The 19,922-nt window shown below is 35.4% G+C and overlaps 1 protein-coding gene across 1 annotated transcript; it reads left to right on the forward strand.

Moving 5' to 3' along the window:
• The first annotated feature begins 42 nt into the window (after positions 1-42).
• Positions 43-16,003, forward strand: LOC126972335 (BTB/POZ domain-containing protein KCTD3). Its single transcript, XM_050819014.1, has 13 exons — positions 43-231; positions 459-772; positions 2,065-2,227; positions 3,067-3,143; positions 3,457-3,550; positions 4,426-4,640; positions 5,062-5,274; positions 6,745-6,861; positions 8,220-8,359; positions 9,563-9,737; positions 10,427-10,523; positions 11,175-11,374; positions 14,239-16,003. The coding sequence occupies exons 1-13, from the start codon at positions 164-166 to the stop codon at positions 14,376-14,378; spliced, it is 2,013 nt and encodes a 670-aa protein (XP_050674971.1). The 5' UTR covers positions 43-163; the 3' UTR covers positions 14,379-16,003.
• The last annotated feature ends 3,919 nt before the right edge of the window (positions 16,004-19,922 follow it).

A 19,922-nucleotide genomic window follows, 5' to 3' on the forward strand; every position in this document is an offset into this window, starting at 1 on the left:
ACTGAGTGAGACATCGTAAAATCGCAATTTGTAGCAAATCAGCTGCAAAAGAAAATAAGCTTTTAGCTTGAAAGTAAAAAGTGAAACTGCTAGTTAGTAATTATTTGCTTCTGCTATTAATTTAAGAAATTGTAATAATAACAAAATGGAGTATTTATTATAAATGCGAACATCAAAACAAAAAATGTCTAATTATCAAGAAATAGTGAATCTAAATGTTGGTGGCACAAAGTAGGTGTTATTCTTTTGGTTTTTCTTTGTAGAAATAGTATATTAAGACATTAATCATGCTTGGATATAATTCTTTTAAATCTACTTCTCTTCAAAGCAATTTTACAAAAGATTAATAGGCTTATAAACTTTCACTTTCTATAAATACTATCAAATCACAATTATAGTGATAATTTAATTGAGATCATCCGGATATTACCATTTTAATTAGGAATATTAAATTTTAGATTCTCCACTTCGTGGCATACCCTCACATGGATACCTGATACATTCTTTACTGCATTACTCAGTGGTCGTATACCAACAGTCACAGATGAAAGTGGTGCCATTTTCATTGACCGTGATCCAATTCAATTTGCCTTAATTTTAAACTATCTCAGAACTAGGGATATAGACTTGAATAATGTCAATATAAGATCTCTAAGGCATGAATGTGATTATTTTGGTATCACACCACTCAGCAGGAGATTGGCCTTGTGTGATGATGCTAATCACTCTACTTGTGGGGATGTGCTTTTTTATGGATACTTGCCACCACCATGTAAGTAAATTCATCTAAATATAATAGAGCGAAAACAGTTTGCAAACAAATAAGATGTGAATTTGTTTTCTGGTTTCATAGGTTAAGGCTATTTGTCTGCAAGTCATAAATAAATATTTTCTCAAACAGGGGTTTGATCAATAATTCTTTCACACTTAATATTTTAATCTTGTTTAAAATATAGTGTATATAAGGTACAGCAGCAGTACAATATTCTGCTGTGAAGCAGTTATGGGTTAGGTTTAAAAGGGCCATTGCTAGGGAAATTACTGGGCTAAAAACTAATATGACTTAACTTCTTCTATATCGAAGTAACAAATGCAATTATGATCTCACTCACTTTCATTTCAATTATGAGGTCACTTCATTGTAATGGGCAGGGCATATTGGTTACCGTCAGGTGATGTCAGGTGATTGCACCCCACTAATGTAACACCATCCTGGGCAACTACACCCTGCTCCCATATGCTGTTTGTCATACTTGTGTCAAGATGATACAGTGGTTCGTAAATGCCGCAGGACTTGATGACGAGCTATAAGTATGAGTGGTGAACAGAATAGTTCAATTCTGGCTGCGGTATTACTAAGACTGATTAGGACTACACAAATAGTCACCCGCTCCAGATAATAATAATTAAGGAGAAATTTATACAATACTAGCTGACCCGACAGACGTTGTTCTGTATATAATAATGTTGTTATATGAATTTGTCAATAATATATCATAACATCAAAAATTAATTCGTAAAATATGCATCCTGCTGTCGTAATGAAATTGTTTCACAGCAGAACTGTCAAACCATGTGTCAATAAATTCTCTCATAGAAATTATGTATCGACACATCAAAGGAAAAACAAATTTATTGTTTTTATTTAATTTAGCAACATTTTCCTATTTATTCACCTTCTAAACCTTCACTGGACTTCCACAAATAATTCAAGAACTAAATTTGCCAAATCGGTCCAGCCGTTCTCGAGTTTTAGCGAGACTAATGAGCAGCAATTCAATTTTATATATATAGATATTTGATATTGCCAAAACACTAATTTTTGATTACCCTCATAGCGTGTCAGTGGACCGACGTACGCCGGACCTACGAGGTCGATGATGATTCTCGTCAGCCCTACATAGCTTTACACCCTTAGAAATTCATCAGATAAGGACTGAACATGATCATATTATGTTTTCCGTTGGTCGAGCACTGAATGCAGCCTAATTAATGAGAATAATATTCCACTATTCATTTATATTCTATTAAATTTTTTTATTATTATTGAATTTATTGTTGCAGTAATTCCACCCATTGCTAATAGTAATGGAAGAACTGGAAACAATGGCTCTAGAAAGAACTTAGCATCTACCAGTTGTGAAGGAACAAGTAGTAGAACTCATTCGAGAAATTCATCCTTAGACTTGAGGACTATTGGGAGAATACCTTCACAGGATCAATTGAAGTATGTCACCAGTTTTTTTGCCAGCTATGTATTCCTCTCTGCTCTGATCATGTGTCTTTGTAGTGTTGAGAACATGGATGAAAGTAGATGGACAATAGAAAATGTGGTAGTATCGGTTGACATCTATTATGTGCTACTACTATGAAAGCCACACTATTGTTTGATGAGGATGAAATAATGTGTCCTGATCTTTAATAATCAGGATAATAATAGATCTGATATTTATCAAACTCTTTAGAACTGAATCTACTTAGAGACCATCTTTCTTGTGATGTATTTTTTATCAATCTATTTCCATAATAGTTTACAAAATCGTTTAAGGAAACCACAAAAAACTGTAAACCTGTGCAGGTGTGCCTGTAAGTGCTTATACAGGCAATTTTTAAGCAAGTTGTCAGGCAACAGTTTTGGATCAATCTGTAGCAATTTCTACAAACTGTTGCTCTGTATAGTAATAATAATAATAATAATATTGACACACTTTTTACACAAATTATCTTGCCCCAAGTTAAGCATATATAGCCTGTGTTATGGGTTACAAGACAATGATATATTTAATACAATATACTTACTTAAACATACATAAATTCATATAAACATACATAAATACATTTAAACATCCATGACTCGGAAACAAACATCCATATTCATCATATAAATGCTTGCACCTACCGGGATTCGAACCCAGGACCTCTAGCTTAGTAGGTAGGATCGCTAACCACTGGGCTATACAGGTCGTCTATATACAGGTCTTGGCTATATAGTAGATACCTCTACAGTAATGTACATGTGAGCCGGTCAATGGGCTTTGCTAATCCTATTTCTAAATTGTGTTACAGCCGAAGTGTCAGAGGTCATTCGAGAGCAGCTTCACTTGGCAATACAGACACACTCAAAGGGATGAGACATACTGAAGGTATATGGCTTTAAATTGCTTATCATATAGCGTCACTGCAATCAAATGAACATTTCAATAGAAATTGGGAAAAAAAAATTTATTAACAATAGTACATATTATATTATTGTGAAAGATTGACTTATAAATCTTTTTTTCAACGGTTTTTATTTCAAGTATCTAGATTGTAGATTATACCGTAAATTATTCAAATTTTAAAATTAGATTATTTGTTACTATTAAAAATATTTTATGCAAATAGATGTGGTATTTAAACAAATAATAATTTCTATGTTCAATTAAAAAGCTATTAATATTGTTTGTAATGTTTCAGCAAATACTTGGTCTGACAATGTGAAAGTACTGATTATAAAAGCACATCACAACTGGATTGCAGTAGCATATGCCCATTTTGTTTGTGGATACAGGTATATTATCTTAATATATATAAATTACATGACACGTTGTTTGTCCGCGATGGACTCCTAAACTAATGAACATACAAATGGGCATTACTACATGGAGTGCAGTTTAGTCCAACTTGAGAGATAGGATAGTTTTTATTTGGATTTGGAACCCATAATTATTTTTATTTCCAATATTTGTTTTGTATGGACATATTTTCTGTGAGAGAATTTATTGACGTACGGTTTGGCAGTTCTGCTGTGAAACAATTTTATTATAACGACAGGGAACTTATTTCACGAAATAATTATTGATGTTATGAAATATTGTAGACAAATTCATAAGAAACAGTATTTTATGTTTTATGTACAGGACAACGTCTGTTGTGTCAGCTAGTTTACATATATACTAGCTGACCCAGCAAACGTTGTATTGCCGATATTAAAATCGCGATACAAAAGTAGCTGTTGATCGTAGATGGGTGAAAATTTGAAGTTGTATGTATTTTTTAATGCGGACTCATAATCAAACAAATTTAAAGAAAAATGTCAAAAAAATTAAAAAAAAAAATCGTGTGGACCACCCTTAACATTTAGGGGGATGAAAAATAGATGTTGGCTGATTCTCAGACCTACTCAATATGCTCAGAAAATTTCATGAGAATCGGTCAAGCCGTTTCGGAGGAGTACGGGAACGAACATTGTGACACGAGAATTTTATATATAAGATTATGTTTTTAAGCTCAAGAGATGTATGCATCCAGCTCTTATTTGAAACGAGAGGCTGCTTCATCGTTTTTCCATTATCAAAATGTTTTATGCCCTTTTTCTGTATATTTCTAAAGTTACCCATAAGAATAATTGTTAGGCATATCTAAGTAATAATAAAAATGATACAGATTAACAGATTCGTGTGGCTGGTATGTAGCATTCCAATCACCCGTGCAAGAGTCCACGATAGAGCGGATAGCGCTGAATGCTAAGAGTGGTGGGAGTACGACAGGTGGCAGCACTACCACCGGAAATGACGTCATGCTGGGCATTGCTAGTGGACCACTTGTTAAACTTTGGGCCTTCTCGACACACATGGAACCTGTCAGGCGGACTCTTATAGGTACAATGACTTTTGGTTAATTATGACGTATCTTTATGTTGATTTGTTGATAGTTCACAGTATCAATGGCATTTGCATTTTGGATTCCTTTTTTATAATGTGGGTACGTACACTTCATCGGCAAAACTTTTTTTCAGCTATTGAATTAGCAGAAATTCAAACAGTAGTAAATTCAAACAGACAGTAGCAAAAATTGCTCAACGCGGCTACAGAAATTATCATTTCAAAAATTCGGCAAATAGTAATATAAATAATATTGAAATAAATTGTTAGAGTCAGCACCAATTGCACAGCTTATAATTACAAAAAAAAGAGCAGATTTTGTACAGCTAATTACTGATAGTAGAAGGTAGTAATTTATCTCTATCTGTAGATAGTATATTGGGAACGGACGTTATACTATTTAATAATATAATTACAGGAACATTCAATTTAGGCGTGCGAGTAGAGCATTTGCTGTTCGTGGGTCCTCAATTGGTCGCTCTCAGCGGCGCGGGCAGCAGGAGTAAGGCTGGTGTCTGGCACACCAGCACCCAACACTGGCAGACGCAGGACGTGGCACATCTCACTACGCATGACACCGCCGGCTCCTTCCTCCTACTGGGAACTGCTACCGGATGCATCAACTATATCGGTGGGACCACTACCACAATACAGTTTGTTTTTTTTTTATGATAATAAGGGACGAGACGAGCAGAACGTTCAGCTGATGGTATTTGATACGCCATGCCCATTACAATACAAGTACCGCTCAGCATTCTCAAAAAACCCAAAAATTCTGAGCGGCACTACAATTCCGCTCGTCACCTTGAGACATAAGATGTTAAGTCTCATTTGCCCAGTAATTTCACTAGCTACGGCGCCCTTCAGACTGAAACACAGTAATGCATTACTGCTTCACGGCAGAAATAGGCGCCGTTGTGGTACCCATAATCTAGCCGGCTTCCTGTGCAAAGGAGCCTCCCACTGGTACAGTACAGTAATAAAACAATACTTAAACTTAATACTAGAGCGCCAGAATCGACGCACGCACACATACACACGTTTGTTAGGGTTACCAACATATATATTGATTTATTTAACAATCAACCTTATTGTTAAATTGTAATAATCTATTACAATGTAAAATATAGACAGTCAACTGACAACACCAATATGACGTTGTCAATTGACCATGAATACAGGCATTCAATTGTAGCACCGGTACGGGATGGTCGATTAAAACGTTTTAAATTCTATTATTATAGTAATTTGTTACTAAATACAATCTTTAATAATTATAAGGTTTGATCTCAAAACAGTGAACAATGCTAATACGATCTACATGGCTGCTAAGCAATCTTGGGAAAAGAAAACTATTGAGTACCACTCCGTGCGTCGCTGGGCCTAGTCGCTGTCCGAGTTTAATTAGCTGCGCCGCGCCTTCCGCGTCGTCAAACTTTTTGTATGTGGCAACCCTAGCGCTCCGCCCAGACGTAGGTATAAATTTCAAGGAAATCGCTGAGTTACGCTACTGTTACACTGACCGTCACTTTTTACGAGTCAGTTTTCGTTTGTAAAAGCCTCCTCTAAAGAATTCCATTCAGTTGTGTTTATTGCTGTCTCTATCCAACTTTGCCTCCCCACCGCTTCAAGGCCTGCCTCTCGTTCACATACCTCGAGGGTCCGATTCTTTTTATGATTATTTTTGTCCATTTGTCGTCGGTGTACCTAGTAGTACTGTATAATAAATGTGACAAATGATATCAATGCCAACGAGTCTGAAATTCAGAAAGTTTGGGATAAATATAAGAAATTGTTCCCTAAACAATAATATCCTGTATTATCAAATAGAACCAAGTCGATAAGTGAATGTAGTTTAGTAACAATACGAGTTTGCTTTTGTCTGTGGAACCCTTTTCTGAATTGTCACTCTTTGGAACTGAGATATCGATAAAACTGTAAATCAATACTTTACCTATTACTAATATTACATTAACAGCCATCTTCAATGTAAAGTCAAAATATTGGATACCGTAACACCTCAATAATTTTTCATCCATACAGTAGTATATATTTTACCCAATAATTTTATTGTCTAATATGAGTGTTACAATTTTTTCAGATATGCAGAAGTTTCCGCTACGAATGAAGGATAATGACTTACTCGTGACGCAGTTATATAAAGACCCGAACCAGGAACCCATCACAGCTATTTCCGTCTACCTTACACCAAAAACCAGTAAGTCTGTGACATTCATAATAAGTTGTCCAAATTATATATTACACAACAAAATATAATTCCTTAGATGTAGGTACACCATAAGCAATTTTAAATATATTATCTTACGTAATAATTCAATAATTATCTATTAATACGGCTTTACTCACATTTTTGTCGGTGTAGGTACCGACTAGTTTCGGACCATTCTTCATCAGGGTGAGTGTGGTGGGTTCGCGATAACGTCCCACCTTTTAATAGATAATTGAATAATGACTCACGAAAGTTTTAATAATTTACTTCAAAAATTGAAAAAAGTTTAAATTACAATTTAAGAATAAATTAAGAATATTTTTATATCAAAGGTGCGATTCTAGAACAGTCTCATTGAAGGCGTGCACACACACACACACATATACTCACGCCTTGTTCCCGTCGGGGTAGGCAGAGACAATAGAATGCCATTTGCTTCTATCCTTACAGACCTCACGCGCTTCCTCTACATTCATTACAATTTTCATACATGCTCGCCGGTTGCGGGTGCTTCGACCTCTCCTTTTCTCAAAACGTCCCCAATTTGATCGACGAATGTTCTACGAGGTCTCCCGCGACCGACTTGCCCACACACATTTGCCTTATATATTTGATGCATCATTCTTTCTTCACTCATTCGCTCCACGTGTCCCAACCATTAAAGCATTCCTTTTTCAGTCCTTGTCACAACATCCTCTTTCAAACCACAGCGCGCTCGTATTACCGCATTCGGAATCGCATCTCAAATGCGTTAATTCTGCTTTTATGCTACTTCTGCCATACCCAACTCTCACTTCCATACATTAACGTGGCGACAAGCACTCCATTATGTACAGCCATTCGCGCTTCTATCTTCTTGCTCCATTCACACAATTTCCCGCAGTCACTCTACTTTCAATATCACCTTCATATCTTCCGACCTTCATTGAAGGCGTAGAAGTCGAAAATATGGAAAATAATATATTAATGAAACAAAAACACTATTACAATAATGCATAGTATATATACATTGAACTTTTCACTAAATCCATTCAATTTCATTTATAAGATATACACAGCACTAATGTTGCACAATACGTCACCTGTATAGCTACAGTTATACTGCTATAAGCATTTCGGTGACGCGAACTGCGGTGCGAAATGCACCCGCACGAGATTTCACCCATCCTAAATGTTTCCTACCTTTATATATATATATTTATTTTTTTAATTATTTATTTATCGCTTGTGCAAGTCATAAGCATGTCACTGTCGCAAACCCTTCCAATTTTCCCCAACCAAAAAGTGCCCAACTCAGTTAAAGAAGTTTTCATTTCAAATATATTTCTTATTTTGTGATAATTCAGGCCTATGCGGCAACTGGATAGAGATAGCATACGGCACGCGCTATGGGTCAGTGCGTGTGATAGTGCAGCACCCGGAGACAGTGGGACATGGGCCGCAGCTGTTCCAGACATTCACCGTGCACCAGAGTCCCATCACCAAGGTATTGGGTAATCTTAAATGGGGGGGAGGGTACGACTTTTGAGTAGGCTCTATGTAAAAGAATAACTATGCACTTCCAAATTACTATAGAAGTAATCAATGTAAATAAAAAGATAAAATATCTTATTTTTGGTTGCCCTAACGTAGCTAAACTAGAGGCAAAAGCAACCGATACACAGAAAACAATTTTAAGAGCAGAATGTAAGGGGTGGAGGGGGTTGCTATGACGCAATCACTCGGCAGCCATTTTTATCATGTGTTACGAAATATTATGAATGTGTTTTAAGCCGCGACCCCTCCACCGCTCGCCACTTTTGCCCATTCATCTTTTCCCATGTGTTTCATTGGATTGATTATTTTTTTATTCTGGAACAGAAATAGGTAATTATCAATTTATATACCTATAAGAAATTCATACATTTTTCAGAGGGATGTTTCACTGCACATGATGTCAGCTAGATTGGGCTAATAATGACTTAACATCTTAAAGACTCAAAGAGACGAGCGTAATTGCGATGTCTAATCAGATTTTATAGGCTATTTTTTGGGATTGGGATTAATTGTACAAATTAAATTTGTTACCACGACCTCTCAGGTCCGTCCGAGCGCTCTTACCAACTGAGCCAACCGTTCGAGTTACGCACAGTTCGTAAATCTTAGTATGTCTTGTTCAACACTCAGGTTGTAGCCGAGAGGTCGCGGTTTCGAAACCCGCATGGTTCTTAAATTTGGTTACAAATTACAAATTTAATTTGTGGATTTTATAGGTTCAAGGTGAAAATATGATCGTTCCATCGCGTTTTCTTTTAAAAAAAACTTCAATATTTTACTCAAAACTGAACCAGGTTCATAACCACAGACTTGCACGACAATCAATTAATAATATCGCTTATAAGTGAAGTGAGATGTAATTTTATAACAAATTATTTCGAAGTTACTTACAACTACATTCATGCAAATGCACTTCTAAAATATAATTTACGTTCTATACTACTGTGACTTCACGAGCTTTTTTCATGCGTTTACGACTAAATTAAAAGAGGGGAAGACCAAAATTGACCTCAAACTGTGTAACCTAAAACTTGTTGCCTCTCTAATTTTTTTTTCTAACTTTGTCCGTGGGCCTGTGAAGGGTTCGAGCCAATACAGCCGGCCTTGTGTCTATTTAGTTGACATGTGTCACCTGTCAAGTTTGAGATGTCAGGTGTCGCTGTCGGAGAAGTACCTGGTGTCGGTGTGCAGCGAGTACAACCACGTGCGGTCATGGCGCGTGACTCGGTTCCGGGGCATGATCTCCACACAGCCGGGCACCACGCCCCGCGCTGCTTTCAAAGTGCTTGCGCTCGATGCTGCCACGCCGCATCCACACAACGACTGCGGTAACGCCTCCTGATGCTATTACCACTAATTTCGTCGATTATTCTCTTTCAGAGTGCGTATTTCTCTCTGACAGTAATTTAAGAACATAAATGGAAGTTTAGGATTTTGTACTGGAAGGGTAACCATCTTTAACCCTATATCTATGGCTACGCTGTCTGTCTCTACGCTTGCCTACGAGCGGGCTGTGTCTGATAGCGTTTGTGTTTGTGTGCGAATGCTAAAATGGCCGCCATGAAAAAAAAGTATTCTAAAAGTACTAAGTGTTATATTGTAAATAAGAGTGTGCGAGTTGACTGGTTTATAATAAGAGCAAAAATACCACGATTAGATTTTTTTTCTATTTACTGTAATTCGACTTGTTGCAAGCGTCGCTACCGCGGGCAACTGATTGAGTGTTTAGTTCCGTGGTAGTGTTTTAATTGATAGTGAAACCAATAGTAGCAAATGTTATAAAGACGCAGTAGGATATTGACAATATCTTAAAACTCCCGCGCGTTGGAAAACATATGGAACCTTGTTATATGAACGTCTGCTTGACGTAGGCAGTCCTCAATCTGCATGCCTTTATTTTACGACATTAAAATAGCGGCATATCCCTATCCCAACGCGCAAGCTTATCGTACCTCGGCACGATACCGATTACATTACACTACCCACGTGACTACTAACATATTTGTTTTATATTCAGGGCCATATGGTGAACAAGACGAAGAACAGATTTTCATCCAAAAAATTGTTCCCGACACCGACACTCTATATGTTCGTCTGGCTTCCAACGGAAAAAGGTATTTCCAATTATTTCTTAAACTGAAAGCTATTTATGCCATACCAATCCTTCAAACCATATAGTAGTTTTTTGATAAATCGATATCTTTAACAGACCTTTCTTTTGTACCCTATCTTTATTTTTAGGGCCTTTCGTACTGCTAAACATTACATTATCTTTTACTGTTCATCGGTAAAACCTTTACCTGTACTTTGTACATATAATATTATAATGGCTGGGTGCATAATTATTTAAATGGTTGCAATCGTATTAGCAGATTAAACTAACACCATGAAGTGATCGCAGTTTTTCTAATTTTACTAGAGCACCGTTAACTACAACTAGACTCGAAATCTTTTTAGTCCTTCGAGCCGGACCTCAACTAGCAACCTGTATTTTATGACAATAAGCGACGAGACGAGCGGGACGTTCAGCTGATTTTATTATTAACGCCCTACACATTACAATGCAGTGAGTTTTCTTTAAAAACTCGTCACCTTAACATAAGATGTTAAGTCTCATTTTCCTAGTAATTTCACTAGCTACGACTGACTGAAACACAATAACGCTTACACATTACAGCCGTTGTTGTAGACTTAATCTAGCCGGCATCCTGTGCAAAGCAACCACTGTTTGATGTATTTAAAGTTAATACGTTGTATTCGTGCAGGGTTTGTACTATTCGTTCGGTGGACGGGTCAGGGGTGTGTTGCTTCGTGGTGGCGGAGTGCGAGGGAGCCCTGCGGCCGCGCCGGCTGCTGGTGTGCGGCCATCGCTCGGGCGCCGCGCAGCTGTGGGACCTCACCGCGCACATCGACCGAGCGGCGCGCGCTCCTCACACTGCGCCTGCCTCGCACACACACACGCCCGGTATGATCACTTATACTCGCATAATGCCTTTATTTTATTTATCTACACCCATGCATTAAATTCTGTATTAAAGATTCTAAAACAGCGTATTGCCAACATTAAATTTCAAATTCAAATATTTTTATTCAAAATAGGATGTGAAATCACTTATTGAGAGTCAAAAAAAAAAAACTATCACCCATTCCAAAGTGAATGCCTCAGGCCTGAGGAGAATGGGCGCAACAAACTCAGCGGGCTTTTTTTTTTCATCAAAAATATGATTTACAATTAAAGTAACATTTACAAAGTAACATTGTACAATTAAACTTATTATTTAATAGCCTGAGGGCGGTGGCTCCATTCCCAATCTGTGGTATCATAAAGAAAGTCATTTATGTTATAGTAGCCTTTACCACACAAACGTTTATTAACAATTCTTTTGAAGAACGTAACACCTTTGTTTTGAACATTTTCTGGGATCTTGTTGTAAAAGCATATACATCGCCCCACAAAAGACTTACTAATTCGACTAAGCCGAGTAGTAGGCATCATCAGTTTATGTCTGTTCCTGGTGTTAACATTATGGTTATGACAGTTTCTGACAAATTCACTTATGTGCCTATGAACATACATTACATTATCAAGAATATATTGAGGAACAACAGTCAAAATGTTTATTTCTTTGAATTTTGCTCTCAATGATTCTCTAGGACCTAGGTTATAAATAGCGCGAATAGCCCTCTTCTGCAGCACAAATATTGTATAAATATCAGCAGCGTTGCCCCATAGCCAACACCATAGGACATAATACTATGGAAATAACTAAAGTATACTAGTCGCGCCGTATCTATGACAGTTAATTGTCTAATTTTTTTAACCGCGTATGCTGCAGAACTAAGTCTGTTCGCCAATCCTTCAATATGGGGGCCCCATTGTAATTTGGAATCTAGAGTTATGCCAAGAAATATAGATTCCACTGGTTCTATCACCTCTCCGTTTAACAAAACATTTGCATTTACATTTTTGACATTTGGTACGGTAAATTTAATGAATTTAGTTTTCTTGCTATTTAACAATAGGTTATTAGCTCTAAACCAGTACACGATGTCAGATAAAATATCGTTCACTTCGTCATACATAGTTTGGTTTCTTTTCACTTTGAAAATCAGTGAAGTGTCGTCCGCAAACAATACTACCTTATGTTTTTTCTCTATAAGATTAGAAAGATCATTTATATAGATAAGGAAGAGGAACGGTCCAAGAATAGACCCTTGTGGTACCCCCATACTGAGAGGAGTCCCAGGAGATCTCCTGCCATTCACGTCGACCCTCTGAATTCTATTGTTTAGATATAAAGTCAGAAGATCGAGCGAAGTTCCTTTTATGCCATAGTGGTATAGCTTCCTGACCAGCGTTGAATGTTGAACACAATCAAAAGCCTTAGATAAATCACAGAAGATGCCAAGTGCATTCTGCGATTCCTCCCAGGCATCAAAAATATTCTTGATCAGCTCAACACCTGCATCCGTTGTTGAACGTCCCCAACAAAACAACCACGGCCTTACAAATAAACTTGGTATAAAGTTATAACTGATGATAAACAAAGAAAATGCAAAATGTTTACAATTTACAAAATGCAAATCATTGACAACACTGTCAATACAATGATAATTCTAAAGATTCCGAATGACAAACAGCCTTGCAAATAAACGCGGGAAACGTTATACGTCCGGACCGCGGGAACCATTCATATTCTTGGTTTATGCTTAGTTATAACTTTATGCCAGTTTTATCTGTAAGGCCGCCAATGTCCTAATAACCATTACGAGTGTTTTTTATGAAAAGTAGTGATACGATTACTCAAGTCTCGAAATTCTATACGGCAATGAAATTGCCTCAAAGAATTTAAACGCCTAGATACAGTCTCTTGCTGCTAGACAACCGATGAAAACAGGCCAGGTTTATTACTTTAGTGTACGTGACAAGTTACGTCATATACTCGAGATTTGTATGTCACTTTGTGTTAATGTGCATGCGCAAAATGGAGACTAATTGCCAGCCAAAACTTTTTCTACAGTTTCACAGCTGTTAAGGTCTATCTTGACCAGTGCTTCCCAACCTTTTTTAGGCCACACCCAACCTTAACATTTCTAAAGAAAATTTGTCCCCCATACGTAATTTTTAACCTTTAAAAATTGTTTTGTTCTCTTTAGAATTAATATAAATGATAAGTTTTCGGATGAAATCACTATAATTTTTTATCAAAACATCGTAAGTATACTTTCAAAACATGTAATGAAAAACTGAAATTCAAAATGATTTTAATATTGATTTTTCTATATTCATTTAGTGCGATTCTTGCGAATGATGCTTGCTGTATAGAGATTTTATATTAGCTTCTAATGTACTTAGCTTTAATGTCAAGTCGTGTGGGAATAGTACGTGCGTGGAAACGTTTATAGCACGGTGTGAGTCGGTGTAGTGGTGGGAAGACTTCATTTATTATATATATAGGATATTTAACTCACATCGCAGTGGGAGGCTCCTTTGCATAGGATGCCGGCTAGATTATGGGTACCACAACGGCGCCTACTTCTGCCGTGAAGCAGTAATGTATAAGCATTATTGTGTTTCGGCTACGTAGCTAGTGAAATTACTTCGCAAATGAGACTTGACATTTTATCTCTCAAGATGACATGCTCAATTGCAGTGCTGCTCAGAATTTTAGGGGTTTTTTAAAAATCCTGAGCGGCACTGCATTATAATGAGCAGAGCGTTAATACCGTCGGCTGAACCTTCTGCTCGTCCCATCCCTTATTTTCATTAAAAAAACCTATTTTATATTATAACGTACCATCAATTTATTAAATTAATGAAACCATCAGGTGATTGTGAAGAATCTCCTGTGTCCGAGGGTGGGCCGAGTCCAGACGAGCTGGTGCGACTCTTGTCCGCGTGCGACCTGGACGCGACCCCGCTCCCCTCGCTGCACCCTCCCCTCACCTCACCGCGCCACGCCCCCTGATACCCCGCCCTCAGCGCGCTACTGTGCGCGATATGCGCACTTATCGACTAGGAGATACAGGTGAATCTCACGACTTGAAGTTTTAATGCTGCACCTAGGGTTGCCAACTATACTGTTTTCAACAGTATTTATACTGCTTTTCACTAAATTATACTTTTTACTGTTGAACAAAAATAAAGTATACAAAATACTGTTTTCAGCATGCAAACACATTATGTGTTATACTTACTCGCTCACACTTTGTTTTTTTTAGTCAGAGGGCGCTCACTGCTGCACAGTGTGAGCGTAGCCACAAACAAATCACACCGAGTTTCTGAACGAATCTGTCAATGTCAAATATTCAAGATTGTCAGTGACAGACGTGTGAGTGTATGCGTTCTAGTTCTCATTCTCAGGACATATAACCTTTTTTTACGAGGACCGTGAATTACCTCATTTACTTATTTTAATTTTAGTTATAATTGTGGTTATGTATTGTGTCGTATGAAGTTTTTAAACAAGATTAAATAAGTAAGTTGAGCGAGAAGTTTTAAAAAGATTTGTTTTTAAAACAATAAATAAATAAAATACTGTTCATTTTTCTAAAATACTGTTTAACCTGAATATACTACATTTTTTGTAAAAAAAAGTTGGCAACCCTAGCTGCACCTGCGAAGCTGATTCATAAAGGTTAATATAATGGTAGCTAACTCATAAAGCTCACATTTGAAAAAATGTTTGAATTATCACAATAATAATAATATTGTAAAACTATCGATGTATTGAGACATAAATTATCGAAAAAATCTATATAATTTATTTTTTGTCTATTGTATTTGTAAGTAAAATCAAGTTAAATGTATGTTATAGTTATATGAATGTTATATTAGGACTCAATAAGATTTGTTTTAACGGAAATATATATTCCATAACTATACTAGCGCATCTATACTGAAATCTATTCAGTTTTGTTTATAAAGTTTTATACTAGGCGTAGGAAATCATTGTTTTAAATTTTATTAGTTTAAGAAGACTGATTTTAGCTCAAGATAGTATTTTTCTATGTATAATGCGTAACTTTTATACTTATATAATTACGGTATTTGTTAATATGACGATGTCCAATTACTGAAATGTTAACTTGCTGCATTTTTTACGTTATTTCGTCTGATTATCGTAAACCCGAAGAGCAGCCAAATGTGTTGTATTGATTCAATAAGTGCATAAGATTTACTGAATTTCTTTCTAGTATTTTCTTCTCACAAGCTCTACTTTTTCCGAACATATGGTAAATTCAGTAATTTAAAAGAACTACTTAAAGTGACGATTTAAAAGCGCTTAGTTTAAGCCTAATTGAATAAAGTTTGTTTGACTTATGTTAAGTTACCTTTGCCAGATGAATTTAATTATATTAATTTTATATGTTACTCATGTTATGTATTTTAAACTGATGCTGTGTTATCACAAAAAAGCTAAACATGTGTTGAACACTTGTTTTAGAAAAGTTCTATTACAAATCTGTCTCATTCTTTTGTTTTGCGTTCAACATTCTTTAGACATTGCTTATATTTAAACACGAGTCGAAGCTTGTCTAAGGTGTGACGGATAAATTATATTCTTAAGGAAGATTTAGATTGTTTGATGACAGATTTGATATATAGATTGAAAATTATTGAATTTTCAAGATATGTGTATATTTATATAATCAGTTAAAATAGTATAACACCAAAAACCAACATTTGTAATATAATAGTAAGAATGACGTTCTATACACATGGACATATCATTCGCAGTTTGATAGCGCAACGGCAAAAGTGTGCTTAAAGACAATGTAAGCACATTTTTCTCCTTAGTCTTGTGTCAACTGTGACTTCGATTCGAACCTAAACTAAATATGACCATGAATATTTTAAATAACTGAAGTAATTGCGGCAAAGTATAGATATTACCCCCTTATTCATAATGGTCCGCTAACTTTAAACAGCGGCTTAGGATTTTTTTTTTCTCATTCTGACTTAGGTCAATAGAAGAAGACAAGAGTGAGAATTAGCAATGCTTTAAGTTAGCAGACTATTATGAATAAGGGGGATAGCAAATAACGCTTATTTTAATGTTATTCGTGGCATTTTCCATATTTCGACTTTATTTTTATATGACGAGCTTTGTCTGTATGTATAGAATGTCATTGAATAATGATGTAATGGCCTATGTATAATTAATTAATATACATACGGAACCACATTTAAACGGAAAGTAATCGAAAAAATATAGTTTTACCCCCTTAGTCATAATGGTCTGCTAACTTTAAACAGCCGCTAATGAGTGTTTTTTCTCATTCTGACTTAGGTCAATATAAGAAGACAGAGTGAGAATTAGCAATGCTTTAAGTGAGCAGACTATTATGAATAAGGGGGTTATAATATAAATGCATTTCATTAGGGCATTGATTAGATTACAGTTCTTTAGTCCTTTAAAAAAAGTTTTCATATAAATTAAGTAGCATTTGCCGTTCTAAGCTCGATAGCTGTGGTCTTAAGGCCGTTTTCAATAATCTTTCTACCCTAAGTTTAACTCACGGATACATTGCTGTCACCGTTTAATGACAAGATCTTATCTATAGATATAGATAGTTATGTCGAATACAGTTATGGTCCAATGCTATCTGTCAATAGGTTAATGAAATGTAAGTAAACGTAAAAGGATAGAATTGTCTACGTCTAGTAAGTTAAACTAAGGATAGATAGGTTATTAAAAACGGCTGTAAGACTAACTTTTTGTATTTATGAAAGCATCATGAGCCTTAGATATAATAATCAAATAATTATTTTTATGATTGAACTCTTACACTCTTTTTTTATAAATAAAGTTATGAATAGTTGGCTTGGCTTTTTTATTCATTCATTAACTGATGACATAGCATACATTTATTATTTAACTAGCTGACCCGACAGACGTTGTTCTGTTCATAAAAAAACTTGCGGATCATAAAAAAAATTTTGGAAAATCCGTTCTTAGCTGACCTCTACTCGATGAAATGAATATTCCTACCAAATTTCAAGTCTTTAGCTCTAATGGTTTCACAGATATTGTGATGAGTGACTATATACGTGGAAATCTCTTATATATATATATATATATATATATATATATATATATAGATTTTCACCTAATCACCTATGTTTTTATATTTTATATAGGTGTAATAGTGAACCAGGCCATTATTCCGTAACTATTACAGATATCAAAAAACTTTAAGCCAATATCGAAAGTACGTTACCTTATTAGTTAAATAACATCAATAACTTTTTTTAAATCAAACAAGAAGTACATATCTAAAATTTTGATATTAAACACATTTAGTAGAAAGGTCTTAACCTTATTTTAAAAGGTTAATTTAGCTTAGTACTGATATTAAAGGAAACTTTATTAATCAAACAAGTTTATAAAACTAGCTTTTAAAACAATAATATTTATTTCTTAGTAAGCACAAAATGTATTCAAAGCAGATGTACGAAGTGACATCGTGATGGGAGTGTTTAATATCAAAATTTTGGATACTTTGTGATTTATCAAAATTTATTTATGTCATTTTACTGATTAAGGCGCGGTCAAACCTCAATATCCACAAAATTTGGTTTCTTAGAGAGTCGATTACAAGATGACGCAATGAAAATATTCCGACGCAAAAAAAAAATTCCAAAAAATTCCGAAAAATACAGTTCAAAATGAAGGACTTCAAGAAAACTTTGGACCGAATAGAATATTTATATATAATTTGAAATATCCAATAAAAAATTTGGAAGTTGCTTCCCAAAAATAAACTTTGGAGTTAAAAATCTTTGAATTCTCAGCGATAACATTATTTTTTCAACATAGAATTAGTATTTTTCTAAAACTTAAACCGAACAATTATTCAATTTAATATATTTATTTTGAATAAACAAAAGAAAACTAGTAAAATAAATGCCCATTTTAGCTTAGCCACACGATCAACACAAATATTGTACTTTTGGTTGTAGCGTTTACAATCCTAGTCAGTCCGCGCCTTAAGTAACGTTCTTTTGATATCTGTAATGGTTACAAAATAATCGCCAGGTCACACTTAACGATTACAACCTGTATATTTGTGGTATCTTCCCATAGTCTCCCATACTGTAGTAAATTTAAAGCCATCTGCAAATTAAAACATATGAGTGTGATAAATTTTGGGGGATGTCATTTATATAAAGCATGATAAACTCTAACGATACCTCCTCGATTACCGGACATAATACCTACATATGAAGAAAAAATTCTATAAAAATACGTTTTAATTGACTACTTTGTAATCCTAACCGAAAGTTTATAGAAGGGACGATTACATTGTCTTATTCATAACATTGTTCCATTAGTGGATTCTTATATTTTAAGTGCTGCTATTCAAGGTGAGGAGATGTTCTTAAGGCCAAGCTGCAACATGAACCAACCTTTATTCTGCAATATCTTTCACTTCCTGCCAATTTTAGCAGAGAATACTACTGCATTATTTGCAGAAAATTGCATTTATTTTTTAAATTACATTAGTAATTAATGTAAGTTTAAAATAATGTAGGACCTAAGAAACTTCCTTGAGGGACACCGTATGATACATCGGAGTCCTCGCCGATAAACTGCTCTAATTTTTCTATTTGCTACCTATCGGAAAGATAATTGTTAGGTAAAAAAAAACAGTATTGTCCATTTAATTAACCCGAATTCCAGATTTTCTCAAGCTTCCGTAGAAGATTGGGGAAAAAATCGGTGTCAAGTTTTGTTTAGATTTAAGAATACTGTCAGACATTCCTATCTCCCTTACCTAAACCCAAATTGAATAGGTGATAAGATATTGAATTATTTTAAATATGTAATAAGTAATCTATTTATCAGCTATTCTGATATTTTTGAAAACAGTAATGGGTCGATAATTGCTAACCTCGTATCTGTCCCACTCTTAAACAATGGCGTAAGTATAGATTTTTTAGTTGATAGACCACCCAGTATCCTTTCGTTATTTTCTCATGATGTCATGCCACATGGAGGCGAAGTACCTTAAATATTGTAGTAATTCCCGGTTCAATCAGGCAATTATTTAGAAATCTATGAATACAGTTCTTTTTTTTTAAATAAGTCTTCTTTCAGTAAAATGCTACTTGTACAATATTTAAGATATATCCCCTCCACGTGGCATAGCCGTGGGATGTGGGACCTCTATACTAATTTAATTTAGGCCGAGGTGACAGTGTGATTTGGTAAAGACCATTTACTGCTATATATGCATATAAAACAACGATTTGTTAAGTACTTATGATGATATCCAATGCCGTTCATACGCGTGACTAAATTATTTGCAGAAGTCTGCTATGCGGAACTGCATCGAAAAAGCCTTACTCTTTTGGTTTGGTTCGTATCTACATGTCGATCTCAGGGAAGTGAATCCGTGTTTAACGTAATATCAAATTTCTAAAAAAGGATTTTGAAGAAAAGGGCATACAAGATATTGAAATAATTTTGCAATCTGGTAAGTTATTGATACAGGTTCCAGTTACT

The sequence above is a fragment of the Leptidea sinapis genome, chromosome 26 (assembly GCF_905404315.1).
Source record: "Leptidea sinapis chromosome 26, ilLepSina1.1, whole genome shotgun sequence".
Classification (NCBI taxonomy): Eukaryota; Metazoa; Arthropoda; class Insecta; order Lepidoptera; family Pieridae; genus Leptidea; species Leptidea sinapis.